The sequence below is a fragment of the Peromyscus leucopus genome, chromosome X, assembly GCF_004664715.2.
Source record: "Peromyscus leucopus breed LL Stock chromosome X, UCI_PerLeu_2.1, whole genome shotgun sequence".
In the NCBI taxonomy this organism is placed as follows: Eukaryota; Metazoa; Chordata; class Mammalia; order Rodentia; family Cricetidae; genus Peromyscus; species Peromyscus leucopus.
This window is the reverse complement of record NC_051083.1, coordinates 136,530,035-136,555,182: the sequence shown is the minus strand read 5'-3', so window position 1 is coordinate 136,555,182 and position 25,148 is coordinate 136,530,035. Positions and strand designations below refer to the sequence as shown.

Here is a 25,148-nt window from a genome sequence, read left to right as displayed (position 1 = left end):
AGGGGTGGGAGTAGAATGAGCAGGCTCTAATGGCACCAAGTCCAGGTTAAATCTACCACACATTGTTGCATAACTCCAGAAGCAATGTGGTCATGTCTCCCCAAATTCCCAATGTCCACTTAATAAAAGTAATAAGAAATGTGACATATTTGACACATGCTTTTGAAACTCAGTCCCATTTTTATTTGGTTGACACCTTTCTTACATTCCAGCTGATGGAAGATTTGACTAGGGTAAATTTCCAAGGCTATACTATTTTACAATGAGTGACTTGTTTGCCGCCCATTACACCTAGTCTGGTTGAGATAGAAGGCTCTCCCTGAGGATTATTGCAAGGGGAAACCAAATTGAATAGAAGGCACAAAATGAATAAAGTAGCTGATTTTGAAATGCTTTAATATCAAACAGCATAGTATGGAGATCAAGACTAGTGTCCTTGTGTCTTCACAGAACAGTCATCACAAACAGCACAAGACATCCTAACTGCTTTCGTTCTGTTCACCAGCCTGTGAACTGTGGAGGAGATATGAAGGGAAACAGCAGAGAAAATTCAAGAGCACCTGAAGTTACACATTACTCGGGAAGCTGCAGGTAGGAAGGCAGCATACATAGTAACTCAAGTCGAACTGCACTATGGATTTCAGGGGTCTAGTGTTGTGAAAGCTGGGCTGAGGACTCTAATTCAACACATATTTGCTTTACTTATGAGAGAAATACTTTTTAAACTGTCACTTCTACATTGATCCTTAATTCACTTACATGCAGTCTTATGTGAAAGTTCAGTATCAGGTGGTTGTCTTGTTAGCTATTCTGCCATTTTAAATATAACCCATTTTGATGGTTAAAACAACGAATATTCATATATGTAGTCACATATGAAAGGGAAATTAGAATTACTGAATGAGGAATAAAGGTGTTAGCTGGTTTTGCCTTTAAGGAGAACAAAGCACAATCATTTCTATCTAAGTGATGGTTTTGGTACAACCATAAATACACAGAAAAGAGGCTAGTCTTCTAAGACAAAAACCAACAGCTAATTTAATTCATTAAGATGCATTTCACAGCTACGTTGATATGTCTGGCACTGATTCCAGAAAAATCTAGTGCTTCACTGGATTTCCCTTCTGAGGCACCCCTGTCACTGCCAGCTGATGAACTATGATGTTAGGCTCCATGGAGACTGCTGCACAGACAGCTTCCCCAATGCCACCTAGGGAAAAAAAAACGGGATATCAACATCTCTTCTGTAAGCCTTAAAAGTCCTGTGATACACTTTTAAATCTGCTGGTTTTTGGGCAAAGTACTTTCATTAGTCTTTGATTCACCCAAATCATCATGCTCCAACTGGCTTAATGAGTTCTCATTTCTAATCCCACATCTTCTAATCATCCACCCCTACACACACACAGCAGGGGCTAATCTCAACCTGGTCTCCAGTAATTTGGCAGTGGGGGCTGTGGTTGTGGAAACTAGGACTCTTAAAGTTGCCAGGGATCTGAAAGCCACTAAACACAATGAACCATGTCAAAGAGAAGTAATAGGCTGCTAGCTTGATAGGGTGACCCTTGGCTGGTACAAGCATTTTTCACTGCTATTACCTCTCCCTCTTCATGGGGTAGCCCTTGTGCCTAGAATACAAGTGCAAGCGATGCAGACTATGACAAATGCCCACTTTTCTGCCAGGAGTCAGGTGAATTTTGGTACAAATGTCTGGCAGAAGATGCCAACATGACCAGCTTTCAATAGAATCATGGGGTTCCCAGTCCCTAACTATGTGTACCCGTGGACAGACATGGTCATTGTGGGAAGTGTTGTGTCCTTCATGGGGGGCAGGTATTTCTCCCATCTCTACCATAGGTTCCCACACTTGCATGCTAGATTTGGGAGCCCTTCCAGAGAAATACCCAGTGAGATGTGGTCTTAGGGTCTTGTGTCATAAAAACAGAATGTTGTCTCTTTTACCTATTTTCTAGGCTCAAATATAGCCCAAGCCTTAGCTCCCTGAAATACTCTTACTTTTTGCCATTTCCTCTTTTGTTTGCAAGGATCCAGTTGTTTCTGAGACAGGTCTATGTATCCCTATGTATTGGCTGGTTTTATGTGTCAATTTGATACAAGCTAGAATCATCAGAGAGAAAGAGACTCAGTTGAAGAAATGCCTCCATGAGATACAGCTGTAAGGCATTTTTTCAATTTGTGATCAATGGGGGAGGGTACAGTCCATTGTGGGTGGTGCTATCATTCCCTGGGCTAGTGGTCCTGGGTTCTATAGGAAAACAGGCTGAGCAAGTCATAGGAAGCAAACCAGTAAACAGTATCTCTCCATGGCCTCTGCATCAATCAGCTCCTGCCTCCAGGTTCCTGCCCTGTTTGAGTTCCTGTCCTGACTTCCTCCAATGATGGACTATGATCTGGAAGTGTAAAACAAATAAACCCTTTCCTTCCCAACTTGCTTTTTGGTCATGGTTTTTTTTTTTTTTTGTCACAGCAACAGAAATTCTAACTAAGACAAATTGGTACCAGCATAGTGGAATATTTCTGTGACAGACCTGACCATGTTTTTGGGAGGACTGTGTGTGGAAGAACTCTGGAACTTTGGGTAGAAGAGCCATTGAGTGTTAAGACCTCAGTAGGATGTTCTGTGGGAGCTTGGAAGATAAGGATGTTGAGAGCAGTGCAGAAGATGGAGGCCTGGCTTGTGAAATTTCAAAGGGAAGATTACAGACTATCAGGGCTGTTTGTTATTTGGATTTAAAATTCTGTGGTTCTGATTAGCTGGGGCTAAATAATTAGCTGTGATTAACAAGATACCATAACTACTAAAGTGAAACCCTTATGCTACTGGGACAATCTATGCTGGTTAGTTGGAGCTAAGAAATTAGGGGTGATTAAGAAGAGACCAGCATCACTGAGGTGAAATCTTCTGGGAAGTGTTTCCTGAGAACACAGAGAACCTGAGTTCCAGAAGAGGCCAAGGTTGTACCTTGTCTTGGCAGCCAGACTTGGTAATGTGTAAGAGTCACCCAGGTGGTACTGGTTTTGAAAGCAGGAAGGGGTGAGTTATGGAGAACAGCTGAGGCTTGGCACTGTGAGAGGCCAGGAGAGGCCATTGGTGAAAGTGTATCCTCAGTGGCAGTTGAAGGCCCAGAATATGCATGAGGCTGAGGCTTGGCAGCATGAAGAGAACCTACGAGAGACTATTGGTGAAAAGTGAAGCCCAGTTGCAGCAAAGACCCCAGCATTTTAAAGATGCCAGTAACCGTGGGGGGATGACCACCAAGAACAGCAGCAGGAGTGGAGTGGAGCCAGCTGGAACCTTAGAAGACAAGCTGTGTGCTACAGAGGGCAGAGCTGGAGAAGTGACCCAAGACGTTTGGAGGAGTCCAGAAGACTGTGAGTGTACTCCAGACATTGGATGGTTGGAATTTGATTTTGCATTGATTTGATTGCGACTGTACCTGATTTTTCCCTCTTGAAGTAAGAAAGTGTTTTACTGGAGCCTGCAGTTCAGAGATTTTGAATTTTAAAAGATAGGATATTTTAAAGGGACTGCAATTTTAATGTGTGTAAATCTGTAAAATCTGTGGGACCTTTAAAGTTATTTATGTTTTTAACGTGAAATCTTAGGGATGAATAAGAAAGGAAGGGTTGTTGCTTAATAGTGATGTGTTTGGGCATCAAGTTGACAAGGGGTCAGTTGTACTGGCTGGTTTTGTGTGTCAACTTGACACAAGCTAGAATCATTAGAGAGGAAGGAGCCTCAGTTGAGGAATTACCTCCATGAGATTCAGCTGTAAGGCATTTTCTCAATTAGTGATCAATGGGGGAGGGCACAGGCCATGGTGGGTGGTGCCATCGCTGGGCTGGTGGTCTTGGGTTCTATAAGAAAGTAGGATGACACAAGCCAGTAAGCAGCTCCCCTTCATGGCCTCTGCATCAATCAGCTCCTGCCTCCAGGATCCTGCCCTGTTTGAATTCTTGTCCTGACTTCCTTTGGTGATGAACAGCAATGTGGAAGTGTAAGATGAATAAACCCTTTCCTCGCCAACTTGGTTTTGGTCGTGGTGTTTCGTTGCAGCAATAGAAACCCTAACTAAGATACTCTAGGTCATCTGGAACATGCTATGTAGGCCCAGACTGCCTCAAGCTCAGAGATCTACCTGCCTTTGTGTTTGACTCAGTGCCATATTAAAGGTGTGTGCAGCAAGCGTGGTTCAAGGAGCTAGGTTTTTGTTTGTTTATCAAGACAGGGTTTCTCTGTGTATCCCTGGCTGTCCTGGAACTTGCTCTGTAGACCAGAGTGGCCTCAAACTCAGAGATCCAACTGCCTCTGCCTCCCAACGGCTAGGATTAAAGGCATATGCCACCACTCTCTGCCAGGAGCTAGTTTTTTTTTAAGGGCAGGGGAGTGAACTATTAATTCAATACTCAAAAGAAGCTGTAGAAATGTTTGTGAATGTTTTCCTGTTTGCTCAATTAGCCACCTTAGTGTTGCTACTGACCCACCCTAGTTGACTGGGCTCTATGATAGGGACTCATAAAGTATATACAGACAATGTTCCATGTTCAAGAAACCACTCTGTATGGCTGAAAGGCCCCTACATGGATGCACTTGTAGAGAGTATAACAAAGGTATATTGAACTAGTGTTGGCTACGTAGAGAACATGGTGTATCTCCAGTCAAGCAAAACAAAAACACTTTCTACCAAAAAAATTCTACCAAAACAAACTTATAAAACCATACTCAGTGTATCCAACACACCTTCTGGGTAATGTTCCTCCACGGTGATAATTCGGCCAGATGTGGCTTTTGCATTGGAAATGATTGTGGCAGTGTCCAGAGGTTTAATGGTAAACAAGTCAATGATACGGATAGAGATATCTGGAGAATAGTAATAACAGCTTAGTGTAAGAAGCAAACTCAGAATAAGGGATGTTCAGAGGTTAAAATGAAAAGATCAGTCCAGGTGTATCACATAGCTGACATTCTACTTCTTCCCATAACTTCAGTGTTTACACAATCAACTGACCTTCTTTAGAGAGCTCATCAGCAGCCACTAGGGCTTCATGCAAAGTGACTCCTGCTGCAATAACTGTGACCTTGTCATTGTCACTGCGTCGGACAACCTGGTATAGCACCAACAAAACAATATGTGGTTATTATGGAAAGACACATCTCAAAGACAAATTGCTCCTGACTAACAAATTTATTAGTTAATTCACCTACAAGCCAGGTGCAGTGGTACACATCTGAATTCCCAGTCACTCAGGAACCAGAGGCAGGAAGATTTCAAGCTTAAAGACAGCATGAGCAATTTGGTTGAGAACTTACCTTAAAATAAGACTTTAGCTGGGTGGTGGTAGTGCATGCCTTTAATACCAGCACTCAGGAGGCAGAGGTAGGCGGATCTCTATGATTTGAGGCCAGCCTGGTTTACAGAGCGAGATTCAGGACAGGCACCAAAATTACACAGAGAAGCCCTGTCTCAAAAAACCAAAAAAAAATTTTTTAAGAAAGGGCTGACAACTGTATAGGCTAGAAAGCTTGGCTGGTAAAGGTGCTGGCCACCAAGCCCAATGACCTGAGTTTAATTCATTGGACTCACATAGTGGGAGGAAGGGAACCAACCACACCTCAGGGTTGTCCTCTGACCTCTACACCTGCATGCAGAGGTGCACCTGCCATACACAAACACAATTGATAAATACAAATGCAAAAAAAAAGGCTGGCAATATACCCAGAAATAGAGTATTTGCCTAGCATGCATAAAGACCCAGTCTCAAGTTCTAGCACCATAAAAATTAAACAAACCCTTCTCCTATAAAAGGAACTAACAAAGTTGGGTGTGCTGCCACATATCTATAGTCCCCTGCACATGAGATGCTAAGGTAGAACATTTCCAACTTTGAGGCCAGCCTGGGGTATATAATGAGATACTGTCTCAAAACAAAATAAAAAACTCAACAAAAGATATTCCATTTGGAAAGAAATACAGAATCAGGCAAAGATCAAAACAGACTTATTAATGGAAAAGCAACCAGAACATATGCAAGAGTTAGAATGGATTTCTTTATATAATGGATACTGGACAGCACAGGAAAACTTATGCCTTTACCTTGGCCTGTCCAATCTGAAAGGTTTCTTGAGTGGTGTAAATAACTGCAGTTTCTGCTTGGCTGGTACGAATGAAACACATTTCCTGTGGCATAAGTGCAAACAAGAACTACAGTTAAAAAATCAAACTGCAACAGATAGAGATCATTACAGAAAACTACAACCAATCAAAATGCAGAGCTATGGAGCCTAGTCTCAATAGATACATCTACAAAACACTCTCAAATGTAAGGTTCAGTGAACATTAAGGAAGAGGGGATGTAAAGACTGTAAGAGCCAGAGGAACAAGGAGTGTACCATGAGACTGTGTCTCCTAGAAATGTCACAAGCTACACTCATAAATCTTACCAACATGACTGCCAAAACATCAATGAACAAGGACAACTATAGACGAGCTAACATGGATGAGGATAGGGAAGCCCAGGATACCTCAATCCTACACAAAGAACTACCGGTAACTAAGGAATACAAAGAATAGGAGAAACAGTCCTCAGGGAGGAACACACCAATTGGTTATTCAATACCAAATGGCCAGCTCTGAAAACATAAATGTCCAAGTAACATTATGCAGACTGTACAGGTTATATTTAGGAATATATATGGAATACACACACACCACCACCACCACCACCACCACCACCACCACCACCACCACCACCACCAACAACAACAACAAAGCAACCACCACCACCACCACCACCACCACCAACAACAACAACAACAACAACAAAACCACCACCACCACCACCACCACACCACCACCACCACCACCACCACCACAACAACAACAATTAATGAAAAAAGAGGCCATGAATTTGAAAGAAAGAGAGCAAGGAGGGGTATATGGGAGGGTTTGGAAGGAGGAAAGAGAAGGGAGAAATGTTATAATCCCAAAAATTAGAAAAAACATGAAAATTAAACCAAACCATAAATTCTAAGTAATAAGTCATTAAACAATAGGAAAGAAGAGTGAACAGTTCTTCATACTAACAACAAAATGCAGACTCTGGAGTGAGGGAGAAGCTCAACTGCCAGTGAACAGATTATACATCTGACTTTGCTACTGAGACAGGAATATCTCAAGCAGGACCCTAGTGATATCCTCAGTGATAAATTTTCCATGTTGTCCAATTTTTTGATTTGGGAAGATTTCTAAAATATGCACTGACTTTTCCTGTCCTCATGGAACAAAAAGTCAGGGCAGGAACACTGACTCATGATGACAAGAAAGCCCAAAACACATTAAAAATTAATTTCGCCACAATATAGTTTGTAATGATTCATTCTTAGAAAGACTTTAAATATGTGAATATGAAGTGAGTCAGTCATTTCCAATGAGAAGGTGTAAATATAACTGTATTGTCAACTTGAATACACACATTTTCAAGTCCAAGTGCTAGGATTAAAGGTGTACATCAACACACCTGGCTCCCTGTCAAATTTTTATGAGTTCTAGAGATCTGAATTCTGGTACTCACACTTCCACTGAGCCATCTCTTTTGCCCTATATAGTTAAGTTTTGCATGTTTTACAATTCCAATGCATTCATGTGCACAGTCACCTGTTGTTAGGGTCTCATGCATCCTTGGCTGGCTTAAAACTATTAATATAGCTGAAGGTGACCTTGAAATTTTGACCTTCCTGGTTCCATCTTCTGAATGCTAAGATTTTAGGTGTGTACCACCATGACCAGTTTATATGGTGCAGGGGATCAAACCCAGGGCCTCATGCATGCTAGTAAATGTATCTAGCATCACATTTTATATTTTATGCTAGGAAAAGAAACAAAACTCTCATCAGTTCAAAACTTGTAGTAGAGTCCAGAACCATTTTCTGATTTGGCATTCTTTAAACATACCTTAGTATTGGCTGCCAAATAAACAGCATGCTCTGTGGAGATGGCATCACTTGGATAGAAAACAGTACAGTTGGGAATTGCTCGGAACATGGCCAGATCTTCCAGGGCCATGTGATAGGGATTGTCATCACCTGAGAAAGCCACAGACCAACAAAAACATGAACACAACCCTACCAGGAACCCACTCTCAACTCCTTCCATCGTTCTTGAGAAGCAGCTACTCTTACTGCTCCAGAACACCCTCTATTACAGCAAAGCCCTGCATGGTTCAACACTTGCTGTAATTTACATTAGCTTTTACATAACCATCTTCCTTGAAAGCTCACTAAAATATTCTAGGTTAGGCTATCAAATGATCTTTCAGATCAGTAATCAGTTGGCTGGTCACACAGTAGTAGAAGTACTGTTCAAGTTAACCCAATGCTTTCTTACCTAAATGTCATGGGTGGAGTCAGCCCTACCCAGTCTCTGATCCTGTGTCCTCCTCTTCTTAAGAGCATCCCAAGGCTTTGTATTTCTGGCTCTATTCTACTACTCACTCTCAAGAAATCAGATTTTTCTAGATGAAGTATCTTACTCATTTTGGCAGGCCTTTCAAGTACCAGATAACATACTTTTGGGATACCCTCAGATGCTGCTGTGACTAAGAATGCCCTTGGGTATGTGGGATTAGTGTACAGAAATCACAATGTACATACAGAGAGGGAGCCTACTTATTCCTGGGAAAAGGAGTGTCCTGTGTACACTCTTGCCTAGGACAATTGTCTAACTTTAGAAGCCCAGATCCTCTCTACATTAGATCCATTTGTCTCTGTAGCTGTCCTGATTTTCAAATTCTCACTGAACCCAGTTTTGGTTAAAGATTTGGGGACACTTTCTCAGCTGCTATTCCTGTCCATGCTAAAGTGCTGGTATGCCTCAGTTGCCTTGTCTCTCAGCTATACTTGCTCCCTGGACTACCATCTGTGCCTCGTTTCGGAGTCACTTAGCTATCTTCATACCCAGCTCTAGCCAAAGCTGCTTTCTATAGTTTAGTTCTGCCAGGGAGTCACTTTATGGTTCCTGAGTGCACATCAGTAACATTCTAGCAGCAGATGTAAGTTGCCACAACTATCTAGATGACTTATTCCACAAGTTTACTCATCTTTCCCATGCAATTTCTGTAATTCATGAGCAGGATTCCCTGACATTGTCAACTAAGAAACTCTTGGATACTTGCTTTTTTGCTTTTTATATAATTCCAGATCCTTCCATTAGTCAGCAACATTTATTCTTTTCTTTACTCTCTCAGGGCCACCTTTGGTTTTGTACCCTCTTGCTGGTTCCCATCTTTCTTCAATCCTATTTTAGATTTTTCTGTTTCCAGCAATCCCTGGCAGGTTACTGATACTAGAATGAAGTTTTCGTTACCATAATTTCCTGCATCATATTCCTCAAAGTTTCCCATTGCACAAAGCAAAAATGTGGAACAGCAATCTACTTCTACCTAAATGTGTGTTCAGCTGTTCACAGTTAGCCGTGACCACACAGAGCACAGAAAACAATTCTGGGATGTGTGTGTTGTCCTTATTCCAGATTTGGTATACTGCAAATCTCAGAAAGGCCTGCAGACAAGTATTTCTCAATGACTGAATGGGTACTTTACAGTAATGTGTCTCATCTGGATTGGTATCCAGAGTACCTGAAACATCTAAAACACAATATTTTCAAAAATAAATCCCTTTTGTGAACAGTAAGAAAATGCAAAGCCTAAACAAAGCTATCAACATGACGATATTCAGAATGCATACCAATAGATACCCCACAATGGGAACCAATAAGGTTGATGTTCATTTGAGAGACGGCTCCCATGTGTATCTGATCAAATGCTTGGGTGAAAAAGGCAGCGAAGGTGCAAACAAAAGCAATGGTCCGGTCACGGGTGGTACATCCCAGAGCCACATTCACCTAAAACACAAAGAACAGGAAGCAGAACATCCCTGGATTTGGCTTCATCCCCTCCCCCATTAAACCACAGAGACTACATGATGTAACTCCTACTCTGCACATGGTTAACTATTCTGCAGTCCTAGCATGTCTCTTTCCTATGTTCTTCCTTGGATCTCTCTTACCCACCTCAGGTAGTATATTTAACCTCACACCTCCTAGAGACCAAGTTAAGAAATGGAGCATCTATCCATCTGCCTGCCCACTCCCTGCCCTCCACCCTGAGCCATCAGCTTGCTCCTCCCTGTGGATGGTTTGCCCACTGCTCATCCTAGATCCCAACCTTCTTACTAGATGGTATCTCCAATTCTACCACTCCTTCCCTTTCAATCAGTTTCTCACTTTCTCTCAAATCATCTGTTATCATTTAATTATGTGTCAATACCTTCCATCTCTGCTTTTCCATTCCACCTTACCCTTCCTTCCAAAAACTGCCCTAACTGGTTCTACTTCACAGAAAATTTGTCGAAAAAGTCATTTAGTCATTATCTCCACTTTCTCATTTTCTACTTTCTCCTTAGCCTACTTCATCTAGGCCTCCATTCCCATGAAGAACCCTAAAGTTAAAAATTTTCCAAGTGGTCTCTTTACCTTGAGTGGCATCACAACTGACCTCTCACTAGTATTCAGAACAAATTACCTCTATTTGTTACAAGGACCATCCATCATGCTTCAGATTTCTGTGGTGTGGTAATAGGACCAGTCCTGCTGCCTTGTGAAGGTGGCTAGAGTGTGCAAACCTCTAGTTGATGGGTGGGCATATAGGGTAAGTTCTCAAAGCTCTGTGTTCATTCTTCCTCTTTGGGCCATTGATTCTAAGAGACTGGTCTAAAGCTGCTCTGATGTGCACAATTTTAAAAATCTCTCTCTTCCCTCCTCTTGCCCCCTATGTGTGTCAGTGTTTGGGTGCCCATGGAGGCCAGAAGAGACCATAGGATCCCCTGGAGCTGACGTTATAGGCTGTTGCCCAGCATTGTGTTGGAAAGCAAACTTGGATCTTTTGCCTGAACCATCTCTCCAGCCCCTGATATACACATTATTAATGACCTCCACTTTATATTGTTGTTCTTTACATCTCCCTTGGCACTCCAGACTCATATACTCTAGGCAGGTTTGAACTAGGACATGACCTCTGGGAGCAAACAAGAGCTTTCCAAAGGGGTGGTGGTGGTTGTGGTTGGTTCCAAAATCAAGATACTTAAATGTTAATTGATTTGGCTTTACATTCATCTGCCAGAGAAAAGGCCCATGGCCTCTTTTCCCACTGTCTTTTTTTTTTTAACCAACTATCTTCCAGCTAACAAACTGTTAAAAGGCATGCTTACTCCTACATTAATTTTATATTGGGTGGCATTCTGGAATATAAAATCTTCAGATCAAATAATAAACAAATTGAAATAATCATGCTGAGCCAGGCAATGTGGCTGGGAGGCAGAGGCATGAAGATCAGAAATTTATGGTTCATTTTCAGCTGAATAGTAAGTTCCTCGTTAGAGGCCTACCAAAGTGAGGCCCAGAATACATGGCTGTTGACTGAAGTAATCAATGAAGCAATCATACCAGCAAGCTTTTTGATAGGAAGGTCAATTTACAAAAAATAAGAATTGCACTTCTTTTTTTTCTAAATAAAAAGAGCTGCTGTGGATGTAGCTTAGTGGTAGAGCACTTGCCTTGCTTATGCAAGGCCCTGGGTTCAATTCATAACACCACAATAAAAGCAAAATGAAAAGACCCAAGAATGAACATTGTGATGACCTATTATGTAACAGATATGCTTAAATTCCAGTACTGGTGGGTTAGGGAAGTGCTATAAAAGAACAATGGGGCCAGCAGAGTACAGCACCCCTGGAGAGCTGGCTGGGAATGCCCATCTAAACAGGGATGATGCTTGACTCCAGCCAGTACGCATTGTGAGGGAATGCCAACCCACTGGCAGTTATTTCTACTTTTCAAGAGAATGTAGAAATTTGGATTCTACATAAAAATCTGATTTTTAAATGCTGGCAATTCATCTTTTTAAAATATCCGACTACTTGTTTAAAAATACATTCACATGAGCTCTGCTAGTCCAGTTCCCTGTCCAGAAAAGTACTCTTCAGGGTTATTTTAGCCTCTGCAATGTAAAGGCAGGAGAGAGTTGTCATCCTCTATGTGGGCAGGTCTTGGTTTTAGAGTTCTAAGGGTTTTCTGATATGAACTCTTTTCTCTTGAGAATGGTACAGGTACTCTCTGCATATTATCACTCTGGGCAGCAACAGAGGTACAGATTTGCCTTGGGTTCTAGCTTTTTTTTTTCAAGACAGAGTTTCTCTGTGTAGCTTTGGAGCCTGTCCTGGAACTTGCTCTGTAGACCAGGCTGGCCTCGAACTCACAGAGATCCGCCTGGCTCTGCCTCCCGAGTGCTGGGATTAAAGGCGTGCGCCACCACCGCCCGGCCTAGGTACTAGCTTTAACTATTAGTATTCTTTCTTTTTAATTCTTTGACAATTTTTAACTATTGATATTTTTTTAATTAAAAGAAATTGTTTGTGACAGGATTTCACTATGTAGCTCTGGCTGGCAAGGAACTCACTATATAGATGAGACTGACCTCAAACTCACAGATATCTGGTAGTTCCTCAATCCGTTTGTCCATGGGTGGCTGTAAAGTTGCGTAGTTACAGGCTAGATGGGACAGAAAGGGCTACTAGGGAACTTAGGACATTTCAGACCTAGAGCTCTCAGCCTGCTTTCAATCTGTATGGGGTGGGATGCCCAGAGGGTGTTGGGCAGTTTACACCCTGTCTAGCAGACAGAGAAACCACTTCTCTGACTTTAGGTGACTACTTACCTCTTGTTTCTCTGGAATGCTTCTGTAGAAGGCCTTTCATAGTCTGATAGTTAGAGAAGACTTGAGAGACCTGCATGATATACTCACCATGTTTTGTTCAGCACTATAACACTGAATGAATCTCTCTGGGTGTTCTTTCTTGAATATGTCAGAAAAGTTGGAGTTCTTGGTGTCACCATCCAGCACAATAACTCTGTCATTTTCATGGCCCAATTTAGCTAGAGCCAAACCACATGCTTTTTGAGTAGATACCTAGAACAAAAAGTTAAGTGGTAAGAGTTTCTTGGGAGTACACTTGAAAAGGAGTTACTACTTTATAGGTTTATACATTGTTACCTTTGATAAATTTTTGATTTACCAACAGTATCCTTCAGTATCACATATATGGTGGTTTACATCTGTAACTCCAGAACTCAAGAAGGATAATGAGTTCAAGTCTAGCCTGGGCTGTAGTGAGATCCTATTTTAAAAAGCAAATAAATAAAAATTTCCTCAAACCAACCAACCCACCCACCCAAAACAAGAAGAAATTTCAGAGTTAATATAGAGGAGGTAAAAATGATCTTTACTGCTTAGAATCATCAATAAAATTCCATTATTGTCTACCAACTGGTTCATCCACAGTGATAAGGATAAATGAAGATTCCTGTGTATTAAGAAATATTTTTTTAAAACCATAATGATGATGTACATGACTTTAGTTAATCTTATAAATTTTTGCCTACCATGTCATCAGCTACGTAAACAGGGGGTGAGGTCATATTTATATCCATGATGTTGATTTGAGGTGAGTCCTCAATAGGAGCTGGTGGTACAAGAATCCTGTTGGTCTGTATCTGGCTCTCAATTAATTTGATAATTGCATCTGCTCTTTCTTTTGGCATTGGCCTTCCATACCAACTTTCTGCATCCTCAATATCTACAACAAAACAAAGGATATTCACTCCAGGTGCTTAATGAGTACCGTACAGATCATCTGAAAGTTACTTTGAGAGAAAAGATATCTGAATAGGAATCACAGGAATAAGGACTGGACATAGGAGTCTTGGGATAGAACTGCAGTAAGAGCAGCCTAAGAAAGGTCCTGAGGCTTTTAAGGGAGGCACTGATACACATGCTGGTGAAAGGAGGGTTTTATGAAGGAAACAAGGCTGAAAAGATAGACCAAGCAGAGTGACAATTATGTATATGAGTTTTTACCTGAAGTAAGATTGGAAACCATGAAAGGTTTGGAAGGGGAGTGAATGATCAGATGTGCTATAGAAAGGTTACTGTTGCAGTACTGTGCTTGCAAAAGAGTGATCAGGAAGCAGATAGACTCTTCATGAAGCTGCTGTAGTTCTACAAAGGTAATAGGGACTTAGTGACAGTAAGGTAGTAGAGAGAAAGAGGAGGGAATGCATATGAGATACACTCTAGAGACTGGGTATGTAAGGAGGGTAAGGGAGAGGTGAAAGCAAGGAAAAATTTCAGGCAGCGGCTCGTTGGTAAAGTTGTCATTTGCCAAATTGGTAGAACTAGAATAAAGCTGTATTTTTTGGGAGGACTCACAGATCAGTGTTATTCTAAATTGTCTATATTATTTTAAAAAATGAATCATATCTTCTTCAACTACTTAAACTTGAGAAACTAAATTTGAGATAGACAATTCCAGATGATAATCCTGAAATGTACAAAGAGTTACATCTTGTATTATGTCTCATTTCCCTCCTAGTTTTAACTCTTTATGTGGTGGATTAACTGAATAAAAAATGTAATAATGAAAGTAAAAAACCCTTAGTGAAGCTCCACTACTTCAGAATGGCCATTCTAACTGTATAGAAGTTCAGTGCGATATAGAGAGTTTGGGACTAGGAAAGTGTTTGAGTGGCTTCCTTAACTAGCTGATGTTTTTATTTGTGAATTAATTAGAATAAAATTTTATTAAAAAACTAAGTCTCTATCACTAGCCCCAGTTCCCAAGCTTCTGTTTTCTATGTGTTCTTCCAGATGACCTGGGTCTAGACCAATGTATGTGGATATACCACCTTACTCATGGGCTTGCCCCCTACATATAGCATATTTTCTGACTACTAACCATAACAGATCCTTCCCTGTTAGCAAACTATTCCCACTGGTGAACTGTTCCACTAGCCATTCTCTACAAGGGCAAAAACCTTTGTTTACTTGGTAGAAGTTTGGCCTTCCCCTCCTATCCTAACCAGACAGTTTAGCTAGTAAGGTCAAGAGAGAAACAGCCTCACATGTTACCAGCATTACCACTGTTCACTAAGGAAACCATCAGCCCAGTCAGTGCTTCCTTCAGTCTGTTCTGCTCCATGGACAAATGTTCTGAATACTCATAGGAAGTAAACACGTACTTGGCATGCCTCGGGCCCTGAAGGTCTTGGCAATCACAGCAGTGGGCTTGCCTCTCACTTGAGCTGCCTGTGAGAACACATGGCATAGGGTCTCGACGTTACGGCCATCTACCACGTAAGTATTCCACCTGTCATGGAGGAGGTTAGATTACAATGAAGAAGGATGATGGGACAGAAAGAAGGCACAACAACAAAGAAACAATTACCCAAAGGCTTCACAACGCTTCTGGTAGACGGCAATGCAGTGCTCAACGGACATGGAGCCAGTGTGTCCAATGCGGTTCACATCAAATATTGCCACGAGATTGTCCAGATTGTAATAGGATGCAAAGGCTAATGCCTCCCAGACAGAGCCTTCTGTGGACTCCCCATCACCCAGAAGACAGAACACCCGATAGCTAGAAACAAATCAAGAATCAGTTAGGACCCTGCTGGGGCTCATTTGGGACACCCAAGCAAATCAATTTCAGGGAGATTAAAAAAAGGAGGGGGGAGGAAGAGGAGAAGGAGGGAGAAGAAGAGGAGGAGGAGAAGGAGAAGAAGACGGGAGAGAGGGAGAGGGAGGGAAAGGAGGGGGAGGTAGAGGAAGGGGAGGGAGAGGGAAGGAGAGGGAGAGAGGGGGAGTGAGAGGGAGGGGGACAGGGGAGTGAGGGGGAGAGGGGGAGTGAGGAGGAGAGGAAAAGGGAGGGACAGAGAGAGAGAGAGACAGACAGGCAGGCAGGCAGACAGACACTGAGACTCTGGGAGCTGCTTCAGACTTCAGAAGGTCCTTAAGGCTATTTTCTTCATCAAATCATCACAAGCTTAGCAGCTGAGGAAATGAAGTCTGAGCCTCATGAGACAGACTTTACTTTTGACTAGTGGTCTCATTACAGCTCTAAGACTATTTTTAGTTGTTTCTGCTCCCTCTCCTGGTTTGTCAGCAAGCAAGAGGGAATGAGAAAGCAGGTCCCTGAAACATGTAAATAAGGTAACCACGCCCCCCAAGCTCCATTTTTTTAAAGCATTGGTGCCTTTTATTTCTGACCTTAAAATTATTTACAAATCATCATAGCAATGGAAATATCCTACCCAGGGAGCTATGCTCCACCATAAACAATACACTCCTCTGCAGCAGAAACATGAATCATTTATACCAATAAAATGCACCCTAGACCTCATGAAAGTACTGTGGGTTTAAGAAAAGTTGTTTTTTTTTTTAATGTTTTATTTTATGTGTATGAGTGTTTTGCCTCTTGTATGCCTAAGAAAATGTCAGATTCCGTGGAACTGGAGTTACAGACAGTTGTGAACTGCCTGTAGATGCTGGGAATCCAGTCTGGGTCTTCTGGAAGAGCAACCAGTGCTCTTAACTGCTGAGTCACCTATCTCCCTAACCCTTTAGAAAAGTTATTAAATTCAAGGTTGTCACTAAGAAAGGCAATCATGTCTGAAAATTTACAGCAGTGAGAAATGTGTGAGTAAACTGTGAGAAATGGAACAAGAAAGCTGCTGGAGGGGTGGAGGAAACACAACTAAGTACTTCCAAAGGGATTCTCTGAGTTGGAACAAGGCCTCCTAGGAGCTAGGTAGCTATCTCCCAAGATCATATGAAAGATAAGCTCACACCCCAGAGAAACTAAACCAAAAGAGCTCTAGATTCAGGCTCACCACATGCAGCAGAGCTGCAGGAAATCCCATGTCTAAACCAGGCATTTCACTTGTAGTACTGCTCATTATAAGCAGCAGATGAGCACAGATCCAAGAAAGAGATTGTGAACCAACCCAGTAAAGGACATATGTTACTAATATTTGGGGGCTCCTAATGCAAAGTACATGTTGTTCATTCCACAGTGAAACTTTGCAGGACAGAAAACATGAAGCTGTCTCAGAAAATATTAGTGTTCTAATACTCTAGTCACCACTTCGATCCAACTAGAGATGCTAGAACAGATCTACAAATGGAATTTATTTACTGCTTCAATACTTTGCAACCAGAACTTTCAAAACCATCATTGTCTTCTCAAACTAATGAGGCAAAGTGCAGGGGTGGGGCAGTGAAATGGATTTTGGTAAGCGCTTTACCTGGCTTGGTCAAAGTACTTGCCAGTATATGCCATCCCACAGGCAGCCCCTAGTCCTTGCCCAGGCCATCCTGTTGCCACATTAACAAATGGTAGTCCCTGTAAGAGAAAAGAGACCCAGTGAATATAGGAACATCTACAGAACATGAGCTTCAGGCAGATTTCTAGTACTAAGTGCAGGCTACTTTCTTTTGTAAGTACTACAAGCAGCTACTCCTGCTGACCCATTGGAATTAACCACCCCACTGGATGAAATCATCTTTGCCTCATCTACAAAGTCCCAGATCAAGGTCATAAGATGACCATGAGTCAAGCCTGGGGCCCACCCTAAATTGGAAACTGGGTGACAAAGACAAGGAAGATACCCATTGCCACAGAATCCACAGCATAGTGATGGCAACTGGAGCTTTTAGAATACAGAGAAAGGAACTTAAGTGCAAAATAGAAAATGTAAAGCATTTTCATAGTCTTTGGTTCAGCTGTGCACAAGTCAGATGTTAAATCTTTTGGAGAATATGGGTTCTCAAAGAACTATAAACACAAAAGTGTTTGAGTATTCTAAGCAGTGCCAATGCTTGTGATTAACTTTCTGTCACTCTACCTCCCCTTGGCTAATATCCATTAGTCTGTATACAGGTTACTAGTATTCCATGGAGAGAATGTGCTCCCCTACAGGATGAAAAGCCATGGCAAAATGCTGCTGCTTTGGTGGGAGACACCTTGCTCCTGAGCTTTCAGACACACTAAATTTATTCATTGCCACTATCCACCAAGGACAGTAGCAGATGTGAAGTGGTGTGAACCTGAGCCTAGGAGACAAGCTGTGTGAACTGCAGATGCCAGAATTGGGAAGGTGGAGCTACCCAAGCCCTTTGGAGCCCAGAGGATTATATTATGAGTGACTCTGAGATAATGGACATTGAGCTACAGGATTTGATTTATACTGCTGGATTTTGGGTTTTGCTTTAACTGTTTCTATGCCCTGGTTCTCCCTTTTGGAAGAAGAAAGTATGTAAGTTATTTTTTTTTTATTTTGTAGGATCTCAGCTAAGATACTTTGATCTTTTAAAGAGACACTGAACTTGTAAAGCACTGGAATTCTTAAAGAATAGGTGACTTTTAACATGGTACTGCATTTTATAATATGACATTAACATGAAATCTAGGGAATAGACAAGAAAGGAAAAGTTATGGTTTAACAGTGACATGTTTGTGTCAAGTTGACAAGAGATGGAGTATGGTGGTTAGTTTTTATTGTCAACTTGACACAACTTAGAGTCACCTAAGAAGGAACCTCAATTGAAGAATTGCCTCAATAAGACTGACCCATTTCTATGTCTGATACAGACTGTCTTGATTGATGATTGATTTTGGAAAGCCCAGCTGCACCCCACTATTGGCAGCACCATCCCTAGGCAAGGGGATCTAGATTGTGTATCTGAAAGCTAGCTGTGTATGAGCCAGAAAGGAAAGCAAGCCAGTAAAGTATCTTGAGTTTCTGTCTTCTCTAAATGATAGGCTGTGACCTAGAAGTGTAAGCCAAATAAATCCTTTCCCCTCAAGTTGTTTTTGGTCAGAGTGTTTCATTAGCAACAGAAAAACAAAACAAAACAAAACACCTAGAGTAACAAGCCCTGGCTTCCAGATGTCTCACATGCCCTTGGAGCACAGACCTACGTCTCTGCTTTCTCCTAACTGTGAAACTGAAGGCAAATAAGTCTTAGGACTTCATCTTTTGGCATGGAATCAGAGCCTCCACTTAGGAGTAGGAGACTATTGAGATTATGGGTGGGGTGCCAGCAAGAAGCATGACATGGCACAAGGGTCCAGAAAAGGTTTCTTACCCCACATTTCTTTTTTTTATTATTTAAAATTTTTTTTTAAGATTTATTTATTCATAATATGCTAGTGCTCTATCTGCATGTACACCTTTATACCAGAAGAGGGCATCAGATTCCCATTATAGATGGTTGTGAGCCACTATATGGGTGCTGGGAATTGAACCCTGGTCCTCTGGAAGAGCAACACAGTACTCTTAACCACTGAGCCATTTCTCCAGCCCCCACATTTCTTTTAGATAGGCTATTTTTGTAGCCCAGTCTGGCCTGAAGCTATGTAGCTTAGGCTGCCCTCAAACTTGGTAATTTTCATGTCTCAGCTGCCTAAGTGTATAGATTACAAGTATGTGTCATCATACCCAGATAGGGTTTTCTTTTTCTTATAAACTATTATGTATTGAGGGGTACAACTCAGTGGTGGCAACTAGAATAAAGGTATGTACACTCAGGGGAAGAATTAGCTTCCAGGCAGTACTTATCTTTGTTCCAGCACCAAGTATGTTTCAAGAAATTGCTCATACAAAGATCTTTTGGCTACTTCCCAGGCTTACTTAGCTGGGAAAAACAAAACAAAACAACAACAACAACAACAAAAAACTGGTAAAACTAAAAGCCCTTCAGTTTTCGGTTGATGCTTCTTCCAAGTCATCATCAGTTTTCTGCAGGTTCAGCAAGGCAGAGTCACTGAAGTCACCTGCCTCTCAAAGCAGCACAGAGGATGGAAAAAGTATGATCTATGGGGGCTTCAGTAGAGTGAGGTGGAATGAGGCAAGAGTACCAATGATGGCCAGCTGCCACATTTCATCTTTCCTGCTATACATGTCAGATGGCTCCAAGTGGGCCTCACTAGAACTTTGTACTGTGAATAAAAAAAAATACCAAATGGTCCATTTCAAAAGGCACCTATTGACATATGGTGTCTTTAAAGTGCAGTTTAAGAAGTAAGCATCAAGCAGGGTACACACCTATAATTCCAGAATTCAGAAGTTGGAGGTAGGAAGATAAGGAGTTCATGGTCAGCTTGTGCTACATGGTGAGTTGGAGGCTAGCTTGAGCTACACAAACCCCTGTCTCAAAACAAAACAATAAAAACCACCCCCCCCTGCAAAACAACAACAAGCAGCAGTATTCCCCTGTCATTATACCTTTGAAAGGATGAATCGGTCGTTGTCTGGGTTTTCTGGGTCTGCCTGTTTATATCTCATTGTGTAGAAGAACAGCACAGACATGATCTCAGCAGCACTGCTGCATGGTGTGAGATGGCTGAAAGGCAGACACAATACAAATCATTTCTCACAGGCAAATGGTTCTCAGTGGGCACCTTGTACTTCTATGTATAGCAGCAGTATACTGTGTCTTTGAACTAGAAGCAGCAGTCATTTCCCCCGGCCTGACTGAATTCAGGCAAGGATCAGGGTGCTGGGCCATGGCCTCCTATGCTTTCGGCACTAAAGGCCATTTGAGAGGTCAGCAACCTCCCAAGCCCTCTTTCTCTCTACACAGTGACATGCACTGGGCTTACTTCAATTTGTTACTGACTTGAGCATTCTTTTACTCATATGCTATCATCTGTAGAACTTCCACATGCTTCATTCTATCAGAACTATCACATAGATTCCATTCTACTACCTAAAATGAATTTTTAAAAAATATTTATTATTTATGTACTTTATGTAGATGGGTGTTTTGTCTGTATGTACATTTCCACACCAGAAGAGGGCATCAGATCTCATGGGATTGCAGTTAGATGGTTGTGAGCCACCATTTGGGTGCTAGGGATTGAACTCAGGACCTCTGGAAGAGCAGCCAGTGCTCTTAACCTCTAAGCCATCTCTCCAGCCCCTAAAATGAATTTCTTATAGTGGGGAGATAACAGGACAGGGGACAAAACTTATTCCCTGTAAATATTTCCTGGCTATTCATTTGACAGATCATTAATAGTCAAAAGATAAGGAACTCAAAAATTTAACAACAAATTAAAGTGTGCAAATAATCGAAATAGATTTTTCAAAGAAAGAAGTGTGAATAGCTAACAAGTATATAAAAAATATTTCCAGAGGCACATGCAGGTGGATCTCTGTGAGTTTGAGGCCAGCCTGGTCTATAGAGTGAGTTCCAGGACAGCCAGGGCTACACAGCAAAACCCTGTCTCAAAAAAAATAGCATCATTAATTACCAAGAAAATGTAAATATAAATTACAATAAGGGCCAGACATGGTGGCTGATGCCTGTAATCCCAGGATTCAAGTGGCTGAGGCTGGAAGCCAGCTTAGTGATAGAGTATTGTCTAGCGAGTGGGTGATCAAGTTCTATCTCCAGCATCACAAAATCAAACAAACAAACAAACAAAGATGAAATATCATCTTACCCCAGCCAAAAAAGCTACTGTAAGAAACAAATAAAGCAGGGACTTGGGAGCTACTTCCATCAGTAAAGTGTTTGCCAATCACCAGAACACATGCTTAAAAAACAAACAAACAAACAAACAACAACAAAATCAAAACCAAACAAACAAAAAACCTGGAGAAACTTCTGTACTATCTAATCATCTATCTACTTTAAGGTAAAAATAGACAAGCTGGGTGGTGGTGGTACATACCTTTATCCCAGCACTTGGGAGGCAGAGGCAGGTGAAAAAGAAAAGAAAAAAAGTACAGTATACTTGTAATAAGCATTTCTTTTTAAATGATTTCCCCAGAACTCACTCTGAAGACCAGGCTGGCCTTGAACTCACAGAGATCCACCTGCCTCTGCCTCCTGAGTGCTGGGATTAAAGGCATGTGCCACTATGCCCGGCTTCTTAAATCCTTCTCTGTATTTGATAAAATAAAAGACATAAATAAACATATTTGCTTCATTAAAAAAAAGCCTGGTGTAATACCCTATAATTGTAACCTCAGCAGGTGGTGGTAGACTTGGCATAACATTAAGATGACAATGTGACTGTACTTAATACCCATAAAACAAAAATGTAAAACAAAACAAAATCTTGTGCCCCCCCCTCCCATGAGATAGGGTTTCCCTGTGTAGTCCTGGCTGTCCTGGAACTCACTATGTAGACCAGGCTGGCCTCGAACTCAGAAATCCACCTGCCTCTGCCTCCTGAGCGCTAGTATTAGAGGCGTGTGTCACCACTACCCAACCAAAATCTTGTGTCTTAAAATGCAATAAAAATTGTCTTCTTAATGTCATGGTTTAGGTTTCAGGGCAAATTATGTTTGCAGTGTTGGGGATGGAACCTAGGGCCTTGCACATACTAGGCAAATAGTCTACTACTGAGCTGTGCTCCGAACTCCAGGGAAGGATGAAAAAAAAAAAAATACATGCAAAGTACTTTGTGTAACTACAAGGACATGAAATTATAAACCAGCAGAAAAACAGAAAACATTCAACAGAGTTGTGGAAATTAAATAATGAATTCTTATACAAACCAAAGGAAAAATATTACAAGGAAAATTAGAAACAGATGCATGAAAATAAAAACAAAAATCTAAAACTTATGCAGCAAAAGCAGTGTAAAGAAAAAATGTAAAGCTAAAACTCATTTTTTTAACGATTTCTAATCAACAACCTTAACTTTCCTACTTAAAGAACTACAAAAGAACTAAACCAAAAGCCTTTAAGAGAAGGAAAGAATAATAAAGATCATAGCAGATATAAAAAATAGTGCAGCAAAAGAGGTAAAAATCTACAAAACTAAACTTGGTTCTTTTTGGTGCAGTGCAAATGATCAAGCCCAGGGCATAATAGGCAAGTATTTTGCACTGAAGTACAACCCACAGGACCCAAAGTTGGTTCTTGCAAAATATTAACAAAGCTTTAGCTAGATAGGCAAAACTGTGAAAAGACTGAAATAACTCAGAAAATGAAGATGAGGCTATTCTTGTCACTCCTAAAGAAATGAAAAAGAATTTTTTATAATAATGTGGATAATTGTATCCTAAAAAACTTGTTAATCGCCGGGCGGTGGTGGCGCACGCCTTTAATCCCAGCACTCGGGAGGCAGAGCCAGGCGGATTGCTGTGAGTTTGAGGCCAGCCTGGGCTACCAAGTGAGTCCCAGGAAAGGCGCAAAGCTACACAGAGAAACCCTGTCTCGAAAAACCAAAAAACAAACAAAAAAAAAAAACAAAACAAAAAAAAAAACTTGTTAATCAAAATAACTGAAAAAAAAATTCTAGAAAGAGAAAATCTAACAGGACCTAGTTAGTATTACGAAGTCTGAATAGACATACAATTAGTAGTTTAGTCACTGAAAAACTGTGGACAAGCTGGGTGTAGTGGTGCATAGCTTTAATCCTAGCACTCAGGAGGCAGAGGTAGGTGAATCTTTGTGAGTTCAAGGTCAGCCTGGTCTACACTTCAAATTCCAGGACAGCCAGGGTTATGTAGAGAGACAGTTATCCCCCCCAAAAAAACCAAAAGACCAAACCTCCAAACAAACAAGCCTCCAAAAGAGAGGTGCTGGAGAGATGGCTCAGAGGTTAAGAGCACTGGCTGCTCTTCCAAAGGTCCTGAGTTCAATTCCCAGCAATCACATGGTGGCTCACAACATCTATAATAAGACCTGATGCCCTCTTCTGGTGGACAGGCATACATGCAGGCAAAACACTGTACACATAATAAATTAATCTTAAAAAAACAAAACAAAAACAAAACGGTCAGGCGGCGGCGGCGGCGGTGCCGGTGGCGGTGCCGGTGGCGGTGCACGCCTTTAATCCCAGAACTCCAGAGGCAGAGGCAGGCGGATCTCTGTGAGTTTTCTACAGAGTGAGTTCCAGGACAGCCAAGGCTACACAGAGAAACCCTGTCTCGAAAAACGAGGCAGGGGGGAAGAATAGAGAGAGTATGAATGAATTGTGGACTAGCAGCATTATAGGTCTTAATTCCAAATATTGGGAAAGCAGGAGAATCGTATCCACTTCAGGGCCAGCCTGGGCCACACAGACAACAACAAAAAAAAACTATAGACCCCTATCCTTCATCGATATAGGTGCAAAATTACCTTCAACAAATAACAAATATCAACAAATCCACTAACTTTTTTTTTTTTTTTTTTTTAACAAGCCGTCAACTGCTTTTTTTGGAAACCACACCTCTTATGTGCTGCCTCTCACATTTCCTCGTCTCTTTCCCACTCCACCTCCTGGAGCACTACCCTTCTGGTGTGCTCTCCACAGAACGTGGTTCGTTTTTCAACCTAATGTCCTGAGTAAGGGTCCGCTCAATCACGACCACCCCCTACACAAAACTCCATTCCTCCCTAAAATGCCAAACTAGAACTAGCCTGATAAATACCAGAGAACACTGCTCACTCACTCGACTAGGTTCTAGATTTTCCCTTACTAAGGGAGGTCTTGTGGGCTTCCAGAACCTTGGTCACAAAGTTGTCAGGGGAGTGCCCCTGCCGCCAGGGCTGAAGAAGACTATACTTCATGGGTATCTAAAGGCGGTAGGTGGTCCCAGAAGGCAGAAAATGGAGGATAACGGCAGGTTCCATTCGCCTCACAACTTCAGTAAGGACTGAAGAATCGCATGGTAAGGCCCTCCTAGGCAGCCTTACCTAGTGGTTGAGGTACTTGTGGCCCTGATGGAACGGATTCGCAGGCGGTTGGCCATGTCCCGCAACACCTGCAACGTTTTCTCATCAGGTCCAGCGTTGCCGGCCATCCCACTGCTTGCCTCAGCTTCCGACATGTTACCTGAGCGTCACGCTCCGCAGCACTAAATGGCTGCCTCAGGCCTGCGACTCAGTTAAAAGTTCCGGGGTGCTCCGCCCTGGCACTAACATCCCTCCGCACATATTCCACGGACTTATACCTCAACTCCGCAGGTCCATTCCTCCGCCACAAGTTCGTGACTCAGTTATAAGTCTATCCTGGTTATATGTTTTTCTCGCCAAATACACACACACACACACACACACACACACACACACACACACACACACACACACACACACACACACACACACATATCCCTCCACCACGCATGTATTCTTTTGTTGTTGCACATATAGTCTTCCACTGCATTGCACATGTAGTCCACCGTTTTTGCACGTGCATCACTTCATCACATGTATCCTTCCGCATTCCACAG

At 41.8% G+C, this 25,148-nt stretch overlaps 1 protein-coding gene across 1 annotated transcript; it reads right to left on the bottom strand.

Annotated features, from left to right (window-relative positions):
- Window positions 1–1,038: 1,038 nt before the first annotated feature.
- On the bottom strand, window positions 1,039–24,810 carry Tktl1 (transketolase like 1). Its single transcript, XM_028888595.2, is given in 14 exon segments — window positions 1,039–1,124; window positions 1,127–1,210; window positions 4,763–4,882; window positions 5,031–5,127; window positions 6,117–6,200; window positions 7,974–8,104; window positions 9,764–9,920; window positions 12,877–13,041; window positions 13,515–13,708; window positions 15,150–15,277; window positions 15,356–15,547; window positions 17,214–17,311; window positions 20,196–20,313; window positions 24,613–24,810. Coding segments are annotated over 14 exon segments (1,788 nt in total). The 5' UTR covers window positions 24,747–24,810.
- Window positions 24,811–25,148: the final 338 nt, after the last annotated feature.